Genomic DNA, 12416 nt, shown 5'->3' on the forward strand with positions numbered 1-12416 from the left:
ATAGCAACAACTAATAAAACAGCAACAATAGTAACAATATCAACATCTAATACAACAACAATAGTAACAATAGCAACAACTAGGACAGCAACAACCACAATAATAACAATAGAAACAATAACAACAAGTACAACAACAAAACAACAACAGGAAGTAATAGTAGTACTGTTGCTCTTATGAAGTTTCATTCTTTAAGTAGGTAATTAATTAATTGAAAAGTAATTTAGTAATTAATTAATTGAAAAAAATAATGAATTATGATAGAGTTTATACTTCCTTCTTTATAATATTTCCCCATCTCATCTGTCACAGTCCTTTCTTTTCCTTTTCTTATAATAATAATAAGATATAATCATCAAAATCATCACTATTATTATTATTATTATTATTATTATTATTATTATTATTATTATTATTAGATGTAGATGGCACGGTCCAGTGAAGGGGGTGCTGAGTGAATTCAGCAAGCCTGTAAGTGATTCCCCCCCGTCAGTGTGGAGATGGTACAGCCCGAGCCGGCTGTCTGAGGGTCTGGATGCTGCTTTCACTTCTCCCGGACTTACGGAGCGGAACAGCGGAATAAACATCCGCATCAAATCTATCAATGGCTTCCAACTTCAACGACATAGTGAAGCAGGGCTATGTGAGGATCAGGAGTAAGAAACTGGGGGTAAGTCAGTGCTTGGAAATTTTTGCTCACTAATATTGAGTTATTTATTTATTTTTTATTCTGCCAGCATCTGGATGTGAAAAAAGGCTTGAAATGTTCCTGCAGAGGCTGCAATAAAAAGCCCGGCGTGTCGTGCTCAAGGGTTTCCTCCACATGCAGAAGGATGTGATCGACTTGTATTAGAAATAAAGTGAGAAGGTAAAAAGTGGTCCAGAGCAGCGTGGTTAATTGGGCTCCAGCTGTGCTCACATCCTTTTTTTGTTGTTGCTGTATCTTTGATCGGAATGGGGCTAATAGGAAAGTGGGACACACAACAGGCTTCTCATGAAGCCCTCACAGCTTCTCTGTCCTCCTACATCCACTCTCATCCACTACTTAAACTTCTCACTGTTCATTTTCATTACTCCATTACAACCTGCTTCTCTTCCCTCCTCCAGTATGTTTCTGTGTGTGTGTGTGTGTGTGTGTGTGTGTGGAGGGGGGTGATTGATAGGTACCGGTCTCATATCCAGTAATAAAGTAATAACATCAGGACAATACTGAAAAGCTTTGGTTAGTACTGACCTGGACTGCACATGATGCACGTTGTATTATACGACATGTAGCACGGGGCAAAACTCAACACACAGTGTGACACAACACGACACAACACAATACAGCACAACACACTGCACGACTCAAAACAGTACAGCACAACACAATACAGCACAACACAGACCACAACACAGTGCAGCACAACATACAACATGACACAAAACAAAGCAGCACAACACATTACAGCACAACACACACCACAACACAATACAGCACAACACATCGCACAACTCAAAACAACACACAGCACAACACACTTTACCACACAAAACAATACAACACAGTACAGCACAACACTCCACACAGCCCAACACAATACAGCACAACATACAGCACAACACATTACACACCACAACACAGTACAGCACAACATGACACAAAACAAAACAGCACAACAATACCGCACATCACACCATACAACTCAAAACAACACACAGCACAACACAATACAACACAGTACAATACAACACACTGCATCACACAAAACAATACAACAAAGCACATTTTTCTGTCTTAATTTTAGTCTGTATATTACCCATTTTCTTTCTTTCTTTCTTTCTTTCTTTCTTTCTTTCTTTCTTTCTTTCTTTCTTTCTTTCTTTCTTTCTTTCTTTCTTTCTTTCTTTCTCTCTTTCTTTCTTTCTCCATGTTATTCCTGCTTTTGTTCCATTCTTCCTACTTTTTATTTCCTTCCCAAATGTCCCCATCTCACTTCACTTGTTTTATTCCTTTTCCTTTCCTTTCCTTTCCTTTCCTTTCCTTTCCTTTCCTTTCCTTTCCTTTCCTTTCCTTTCCTTTCCTTTCCTTTCCTTTCCTTTTCTTTCCTTGCCTTGCCTTGCCTTGCCTTGCCTTTCCTTTCCTTTTCCTTTTCCTTTTCCTTTTCCTTTCCTTTCCATTCCTTTTCCTTTCCTTTCCTTTCCTTTCCTTTCCTTTCCTTTCCTTTCCTTTCCTTTCCCATTTTCTTTCCTTTCATTTCCTTTTTCCTTTTCCCTTTTCCTTTCCTTTCATTCCCTTTCATTTTTCCCTTTTCCCTTTTCCCTTTTCCTTTCCTTTCCTTTCCTTTCCTTTCCTTTCCTTTCCTTTCCTTTCCTTTCCTTTCCTTTCCTTTCCTTTCCTTTCCTTGTTTGTGTGCTTGTTTATGTGGCGCCCAAACTGTAACGTGTGCACACTTTATTCATGTATATATATTTAATTATGATCGGGTGATAAACAGGTGGAGTTGATTAAGGAAAGTCAGATCAGTGCACTCACTTTTACACTCCTACATGGTAGTTTTACCAAAAAAACCCATACAGTATATCATCCCACACACAGGATCTGTACACTGTATATATACCATACACTATATATCATCTTGCTTTTGGATTAATATGCACTAAACGGAAGAAAATTGAAAGAAAAGAAAAATGAGTTTAAAAGTACAAATATTTATTGAAAAGTGTTTTCTGGTATTATATCATAAATATCAATTCAATTTTACCAGTACTGTCCATCTTTAGTATTGATTATTTATTACATGACTGGCTAAAGTGCATGTAAAAAGAGCTGGAAGCTCTCGCTGAAGCAAATCTATCCACAAAACCAAAAATCTCTAAACACATCAAAAGCCTGTTTACAAACTTGGCTCCTAACTTGTGTATCTCAGATAGCCGAGGCATTCAGTAGCAATCACATTAACTCATTTTAATCCACTGGAAATAGCCCAAATCTTGAATGTATCAGATATTTACAGAGGCTCAACCCAGGCTTAGTCATGTTAATCCAGCTTTATGCAGCTTTCTTCAGCCTGACCCACATTCAATATCCATTTCATTACTCTGCTGTAAAAGTGTACGCTATATTCACACCACAGACGGATGCATCGCAGACAATTATTGTCAGGGCAAAAATGTCAGGGCAAGGAGAAAAGAAAATACACAAAACCTGATGGTATTGTAGAAGATGTGTTGCTCGATTACAGAAAAAAGAGTCTGGTGTCTGGCAATGAGGTGTTTAAGTGGCTATTAATGGAGAGCTGGTAATAAGTAAGTGATGGATTGTGTGGGAAAATTTTTTTTTGAAGTACAAACTTTATGCAAGTTACAAATGGCAGTCATGTTGCTCTGATCGGTCGGGAAAACAAGAAATCTTTTTTTAATTGAAGCCAGGAAACAACTGAACTGAATGGAGTTTTAAAAAAGAAAGACGATTCTAATGAGGCAATTATTTTTGTTGTATTTCATTGAACAATTTAAAATTCAAACACTTTTCTGGTGAAGACAAAATCGAAAGACTTGATTAAGTATGATGGTAACATCCGTGTAGTATTATTTATGTGCTGTATTTTTGTGTTTTGTGTTTAATTTTTAAAGTGTAACTTTTATTTATGACTCAATAAAAAAAAAAATGTCAAAGAATTGACAAGCTGTTAGAAGAAAATGTTTAATAGTAGGTTATACGTAATGGCCGAATCAATTATGAATCATCAGAATAAAAGACTTTTTGAGATTCTTCTGTACAAAATGACGAATGTGAGGAGCGTCCATTAGCTAATCATGCTAGCAGTCTACTTTTAAAATAATAGATGGGTTATGTAATAAAACACAGGAAAGTTACAGGAAAGTGGTCGGTGATGTAAATGAACGTGAAATGTCCCAAAGTTACCCTTATTACTCTGAAACTTTTCCAAGAAGTTTCCTATTCCAATGCTTAGAACCACAGGATGTAGGACTATTCGTTTATTGTTACCTTATGTTGTGGGGCATCTGTGAAAGAAGTAAGGTCCTGTTATCTCTTACATTTTTAACATTTACAAGTCAACAAAGTCTTCAGATTTCATTCTCAATTGAAGTTATTGAGGGACTGTGTCATATACATTCTTACCTGTCTGTTAGAAAGCAGCTGATGGTGGAGATGGACAGGAAGTAAATAAGTTGCCAGTTCAATAATAAGTACAAATAAATAAGTTAGTATCAATACGACAAATTGCAGCTGGAAAACTATGAAGGATGAGATTTTGCCCTGAAATTTTGAAAATGGTCCTTTAAAGTGGTTATAATTCATATGCACTATATGAAAAAAAGTTTGTGGGCATCCGGACATAAGATTTGTATGTTCTTTTTTAAACACTCTATTCTGCATTTACTCCACATATGCTGTTAAAATGACCCACTTTTCTGGGAAGATGTTTCAGTAGATTTTTAAGTGTGGTTGTGGAGATTCAACCATAAGGGTGTTAGTAAAGTCAGGTACTGATTTTGAGGTACTGGTTGAGGTCAGAGCTCTACTTCAGGCCATTCAAGATCTTCCACTCCAACCTATATAAACCATATCTTCATGGACCTGGCTTTGTGGACAGGGGCATCATGCTGGAACAGGTTTGGATCTTATAGTTCAAGCAAATAAAAAATGTAGTCCTTCTGCTCCTGAAAACATCCTATACAATTGTGTGCCTCCAAAATTTGTGATAAAAGTGTGGGAAAGAGCCAGATATGGCTGAAAAAGTCAGGTGTCCATATTGTGTATATTATTAGCTAGCATTAGCAAACAACTCCACGTATGCTAAGTGTTAGTCCAGGTTTTATTTTAAAAAACTCAGTTTATCAGTTGCATTTGACTTAACACTGAGTTTTAGACACTCAAAGATTTATATATATTTTTTTATTTGTGTTGAGCTCAGGTCATTTTTGTTTTTTCCTTTCATTCTCTCAACCCCATACTTTGTGTTTCTCTTTCTAAGCTCTCATTTTCTAGTTCTCTCACACCCTCTTGCTATTTTTCTAGATGCTTCTATAGTTCTGTCTGTCTCTCAACTTCTGTTTTTTTTCTTTTCTTCTTTCTCTATTTTTCCCTCTTCGATCTCGTTTCCTCTCATTCTCGGTATTGTGTAGTGTTTTCACCCCTTACTGTCTCTCTTTGCCCTGTCTCTCTGCTCAGTCTCTTTCCACAGTCACTTTATCTCTTTCATATGTCTTACACTTGTCCCCTTTTACTTTCCTTTTACTCTCTCTCTCTCTCTCTCTCTCTCTCTCTCTCTCTCTCTCTCTCTCTCTCTCTCTCCTTGCTTTCTTGCTCTCAGTCTTTGTATATCTTAATGAGTATTAGTTTGGGCCACAGTGAGCCACCAGAACAGCTTCAGTGCACCCTTACATAAATTATACACATCTCTAAAATGCCAGAGACCATTCTTCTAAAAGATTTTCCCTCAGCTGATGCTTCGATGATTGTGTTTTCATTGGTGTTCATTTAAGGTTGAGATCTGGTGACAGTAAATGCCATGGCACATAATCATTTTAATGCTTGTTAAATCATTCAGTGAGTTTGTATGCCCTGCGCTTTGGGGAGGAGTCATCAGTACAAAACCACTCCCATCAGGATAGAATGGGTATCATTATAGGACGGAGGTGATTAGCGAGATTATTGTCTCTTCACAGCATGCAGTCCCGCCCAGTTGTCGTGATGAACGCCACACATGAGCTCACACACTTGTTGAGAAGATGGCAAAGGATGACTCATCTGACCCTATCACTCCCTCCCACCTCTATCCAGACCACTGCTTATAGTTTTTGCACCGCTGAACTCTCAAATGTGCTTTCGCCTTTGTAATGAGGGACTCATGCACTCCAACTCGACTACAATATCCCTCTTATAATAGGTCGTAGACAGAATGTTCTTTGCTGACAGTCTCATCACGTCCTGCCTTGACATTCTCAGTCACCTGAACATCAGCTGCTCTTCTGCTCTTCTGCTGTACCTAAGGCATTAATGTGAAAGTAAAAATGATGTTTCTGTAGTCGAATGCAAACCAAATCATCGTACTTCAAGACATTTCCACAATGCCGAATATGATACAGGATTTGCACCCAATTTGCCAGCAGAATAACATTGTAGTGCATTACTACATTTTTGTTTTATTAAAAAAAGGTTTTAAATAAGTATATGGAATATAAGCTCTTTACTTTTTTTGACCGTCATACTGTGTATTCGCATGCGTGTGAAAAAAAAAAGAAAAAATTATAAACTAGTAAACAAAATTTGCTATATGTGCAGTATTTATGCATGCAGTTTCTTGCAAAAGTATTCACCCCTTCTCTTACGAAAATGCCCACATTCTTTAGTGTTTGAATTCAAATTGACATAATCATATTTTTTTTCCGCCATACATTATTTACTACTACAAATGTATCACGTCACAATGATTGTCGATAAATATTCACCACCTGATTGTTATTAAAACCACCAAAATTTGTTTCAGTACAACTAGCTGCTGACAAGTTACATAACTATTATAATGAAGATTTACAGTAAATAAACCTGTTTAAACTTCTTTCTTTCTTTCTTTCTTTCTTTCTTTCTTTCTTTCTTTCTTTCTTTCTTTCTTTCTGTCTGTCTGTCTGTCTGTCTGTCTGTCTGTTTGTCTGTCTGTGGACAGCTGACCATCATTAATATATACAGTACAGACCAAAAGTTTGGACACACCTTCTCATTCAAAGAGTTTTCTTTATTTTCATGACTATGAAAATTGTAGATTTACACTATAAACTATGAATTAACACATGTGGAATTATATATGGAATTATATACATAACAAAAAAGTGTGAAACAACTGAAAAATGTCATATTCTAGGTTCTTCAAAGTAGCCACCTTTTGCTTTGATTACTGCTTTGCACACTCTTGGCATTCTCTTGATGAGCTTGAAGTCAACTGAAATGGTCTTCCAACAGTCTTGAAGGAGTTCCCGAGAGATGCTTGGCACTTGTTGGCCCTTTTGCCTTCACTCTGCGGTCCAGCTCACCTCTGGTTTAAAGAAATGAAAACTGTTGGTCCTGGTTGCCCCTGGTAGCATTCAGTCTTCTTAGAAAGCTGTCCACTAGATTTTGGAGTGTTAGTGAGATCAGGTGCTGATGTCATGTGAGGAGGCCTGGTGAGCATTTGCTTTATAATTTATTCTAAAGGTGGTAAGTAAGGTTAAGTACAGGTTTTTGTTCAGGAGCCTATAGATCTTTTTACTGTAACCTTGGGAAACCATGTCTTCATGTAATATGCTTTGTGTCATGTTGGAAGAAGTACTTAAAAGTAAAGTTAAATCTTAATGCTGCTACAGTATACATAGATATTATATATATATATATATATATATATATATATATATATATATATATATATATATATATATATATATAAAGTATATACATATATACACTATATAGACAAAAGTATTGGGACACCTGACTTTTCCAGCCATATGTGATTCTTCCGTTCTGATTCTTCTGTTACCATAAAAGTTAAGGCATTAAAATTGTATAGAATGTCTTTGGATAAGGTAGAATGAAAATTTTCTCCTAAACTAGGAGACTTAAACCTGTTCCAGTATGATAATGCCTCTGTGTGGAAGATCTTGAGTGGCCTGCTATAGAGTTCTAACCTCAACCCTATTGAATAAGACTGTGCCCCAGGCCTCCTCATCTCACCTTCACTACATCAGTACCTGACATTACTAGCACCGTTGTAGCTGAATCTCCACAAGCACACTCAAATATCTAATAGAACATTTTCCCAGAAGAGTGGAAGTTATTATCTTATAGTCAGGTGTCCACAAACTTTTATTTATTTATTGTATACATGTCTTCCTCTATGTAAGTATGAACATATGTGGGAAAGTTGACAGTGGGAGATTTGAAGTTGTTTGTTAATTGCAGTTCGTTAGGCACCTGATCTCCCGACTAAGTTAGCAGCTTCCCGAAAATCCATAATGCTGTCAGAGCGATTTGGACTCTAAAGTCGAAGCTCAATAGGAAGCTTAGTGTGATCCTGCCCTGGGGTGTCGCCAGACCCAAATCAGCAAAGCATGGACTCTAGTTAAATGTTGCTGTGCAAAGCCATAATGAAAAGAAATGCCTTATAAGATCTGATTTGCATTTTTTTGTAGCCCCAGCTGGGGATCTGATGGAATTCGGCTCGCAAGTGGAGTTTTTTTTCCCCAGCAGCTTAAAAGACTATGCTAAGAGTGACCTCATTATTAGGACGGTGCAGTGACATCATCAGAATGGTATCTCTTTCTGTGTTATTGAGTCAAGCCTATTAAGTACACATTATAGTTTGCTGTAGTGCTCATTTTGAGTGAGTATTAAAAAATAAAGGTTTGGTCCTGGCTTGGCAGGACATGGAAAAATCAGCTCCAGTTTTCTGGAAGGTTCTGTTACTTTTTGCTTTGGGAGAAAGGTCGAAGTGTGTCCTTCCTTTAAAACAAGGACATTTGTGCGCCGTTGCAACCAAACAATAAGAAACCCCAATATTGACCTACATTTGCGTTTTGACATTATTTCTCTGCTATTTTTGTAGCGTCCCCGTGTGCAAGTGCAGCTCCTGCCTCATTTTTGACATTTTAACTAATGTTCCTTGCTAAAGGTTAGTGTGCCCTACATGCTCCCTAGAGACGGTGGAGGTTTTTTTTAGCTGTTGGGGTATGTGTGCAGATAAACAATTTGTTACAGTGCAAAAAACTACTTAGCATTTAAATGAAGTGGCTGTGGAGTGTGGAGGAGAAAACACACAAAATGCATGGGTGTTACTTGGGGTTGGGTGATATTGGGGGAAAAAATCCAAATTTAATTATTTTAAATTTTTAATGAACGATGCTAGATTATGTTTACTTTCTTTTATTTTGCTCTTCCATAGGAAGTATAATGCGATAATAGATTACTGCTTTTATTTATAATGTTTATTGTAATTTAAACAAATACAAAATACATGCCTCCACAGAAACAGTAGTTCCCGAAACAATGGCGCGTTGTTGTAAGTTGTGAGAAAAAAAAAAACCACATGCTATTAGCTATAGATGGCGCTGTTACTATTTTGCCACAAATGATTGAACATTTCTTTCGTGACAAATAATGTATTCTCAAATGTAAATTTACGGAGTGACACCAAGTAAACATAGCTTACAGCCTCAAAAAAAAGCGATAAAAGTTGCATTGTTATATACTGTTATATACAAGAATTAGCTTTAGTTTTATTAACATACAGATATATACCCACCTTTTTTAAACAAAGTGCAAACAATAGGGGGGAGTAAGGGGCATTCATTTTGAATGATAAATCATTACATTTTCAACGGCAAATTATCACTTGTAATGCGCTAGCCCGTCGGATTTTTCAAACTTGTACCACATTGTGACCAGTCCTCTAGGAAAGAATTCAGGCTCTAGAAGATTACCAGGTTATGAATATATGAATACATTAATATTAATATGTACATCATATTTAAATATGTACACTCTTGATTAGAACATTGTGAAAATCATAGTTAAGCAAATTAATCATGATATTCTGCCAGTTATTGGACTCTTGCATTTTGTATGTAAACAAAGCATTTACTGACAATAGGAAATATGTATCTTACTAATATGGTGGGTGGTATGATCGATTTTGCATCATAGAAATGCAGAACAAAGTTTTAAATAGTAGATTTAGACATAGCAGATTTATATATATATATATATATATATATATATATATATATATATATATATATATATATATATATATATATATGTACAGACTCTTTAGTGTTTTATGTCCAGCTTCAAGAATTTGTTTTAAAAGGAGAAAATTCTGACAATTTCACATATTAAGGGAGTAAATGAATAAATGAATGGATGGATGGAATGAAGACATTTGTTGAATTATTCTGAAATAAGTAGAAGAGTTAAGTAGAACATAACTTTAGAAAATTGAATATTAAATGTAAAACACACACACACACACACACACACACACACACACACACACACACATACACACACGCTTACATACACATCTTTATTGCCCAAATATTTTTTTTTAATTGTAATAAATACTTATAATAAAAATATAATTTGATATATTATTTAATTAAGCAGGCATTTTATTTTTAATTGTTTGAAAACTGTTCATGTTCACAAATGTTAATAATAATAAACTGCGTTAATAAAAAACAAAAAGCAATTTTTTATATATATTTTTTAATATTTTTAATTTCTTTCCCCTAAATGTACCAACATTTAGCTGAACCGTGACTTAAAAACTGAGGAACGTATCAAACCGTGAATTTTGTGTACCGTTATACCACTTATATATATCAAAGCAATCACCCTCACTAACAACTGACCATAATTAAATTCCATGCTCATATCTATGAGTACCACACAAAACTGTCACTCATCACATTATCTGTATATGTTACACACACTATTGCTTCTATATACTGTACAAAGTTTTATAGTAACCTCTCTCGTCATACTGGCACACAATACTGTCATTTGCACTACCATGCACTCCCACACTTTATGTACATTACTGGTCTGTATCCCTATTTATTACCCACACTGTCTATACTGTCTCATATTGTCTGTATTGTCTTGTATAGTCTGTTTTTGTCTTGTTGTGTCTGTCTTGTCATGTATAGGTTTTTATTTATGTATGTACTTTTGAGAGTAACAAACAGCTGGAACCAAATTCCTTGTGTGTGTCAACACACTTGGCCAATAAACCTGATTCTGATTCTGATTCTGATTCTGATGTTGTAAAAAAGCAAGTATGATGGAAATGAGTACAGATCAGCTGAGTACAAATGACATAATGTGCAATAACAGAGGTGCATTGTGCAAAGTAATGAGGTGAAAATGTCCAGGGACCATCAGTTGACTACAAAGAGATCACCTAGTAATTATAATGTGAGGAGAGCAAAGAGGCAAGGTTGAGAATGTGGAATTGTGCAGTAACATTGTAGTGCAAATGATACGGGACAAATGGTATAAAGAGTGCAAACAGTATTCATATTATATAGTGCAGTTTTTCTTCTGGACCTGGGTCAGAGTGGAGATGTAGAGTTCAGTGTCTGAGGTCAGGATAGGTCAAAATGGTAATGTACACTTCAGCATCTGAGTACAGTTTTCAGTAGGCTGACAGCTGATAAAAGAAACTTCTTGAGCCGACTAGTGCAATATCCAAGACTCCTGTAGCGTTTGCCAGATGGACGAGTAAACAGACCATATCTGGGGTGAGAGGTGATTATATATCTTTGATTATACATGTCACTCTCCGGTAGTAGTCATGGGTATTATGGGAAAAACTTGCCTTAGTTTGAAATTCTTGTATATTTCACGGTATAAATGTATTTATATTGTGGATTCATGCTGTTGAGACCAAATTCTGACCCTACCATCTGCAGAAATTGAGATTCATGAGATTTTTTTTTTCAGTTAACTGTCCGATTTTGGTGAACTTGTGACCACTGTAGCGTCTTGCCAGGAGATAGAACCTGAAGCAAATTCGGAAATGCTTTTATGTTAACAACAATTGAAAAGAGTTTTTATTTGAGGTACTGGGACCTTCCAGGAATCAGTCAGGGAGTTGTCCTCTGGCTTTTATCAAGCAGCTCACTGTATTTTTTATAGTCAAGGACCAAAGTTTGAGATTATCAAGATGCTGAAAGAATAAAAATGTGCATGTTTGCCTACTGGTTGCAATATATATATAAAAGATTCATGACTACTATTTTGAATATATAACTATCCAGGGATGTTGTTTTTGCTTTTCAAGTATGAATACATACTTGACTATATATCTTCTTCTTCTTCTTTCGGCTGCTCCTGTTAGGGGTTGCCACAGCAGATCATCTGTCTCCATACCCCCTGTCCTCTACATCTGCCTCTTTCAAACCAGCTACCTGCATGTCTTCCCTCACCACATCCATAAACCTCTTCCTTGGCCTTCCTCTTTTCCTCTCTCCTGGCAGCTCCATCCTAAGCATTCTTCTACCGATATACCCCATGTCCCTCCTCTGCACATGTCCAAACCATCTCAATCGCACTTTCCTCACCTTGACTCCAAAACATCCTACATCTCCTCTAATAAACTCGTTTCTAATCCTGTCCATCCTCATTACTCCAAATAAAAATCCGATACCCTTCTATCCCAAATCACTCCTGCCACTCTTCTCCACCCACTACACCCTGCCTGAACAATTTTCTTCACTTCTCTAACACACTCTCCATTGCTCTGCACTGTTGACCACAGGTACCTAAACTCCTCCACCTTCTCCACCTTTTCTCACTGCAACCGCACCATTCCACTGCCCTTCCTCTTATTCACACTCATACTTTCATTCCCCTTCTTTCCAGTGGGTACCTC

The 12416-nt window shown here is 36.5% G+C and overlaps 1 protein-coding gene across 1 annotated transcript in view; it reads left to right on the forward strand.

Moving 5' to 3' along the window:
* The first annotated feature begins 524 nt into the window (after positions 1 to 524).
* The window catches only part of dok6 (docking protein 6), a 77784-nt gene continuing 65892 nt past the window's right edge, over positions 525 to 12416 (forward strand). Inside the window, exon 1 of the mRNA XM_046833596.1 lies at positions 525 to 670. Coding sequence (XP_046689552.1) covers positions 605 to 670 — 66 coding nt within the window. The 5' untranslated portion in view covers positions 525 to 604. The remainder of the gene's footprint in view (positions 671 to 12416) is intronic.

This window comes from Silurus meridionalis, chromosome 21 (genome assembly GCF_014805685.1).
Source record: "Silurus meridionalis isolate SWU-2019-XX chromosome 21, ASM1480568v1, whole genome shotgun sequence".
In the NCBI taxonomy this organism is placed as follows: Eukaryota; Metazoa; Chordata; class Actinopteri; order Siluriformes; family Siluridae; genus Silurus; species Silurus meridionalis.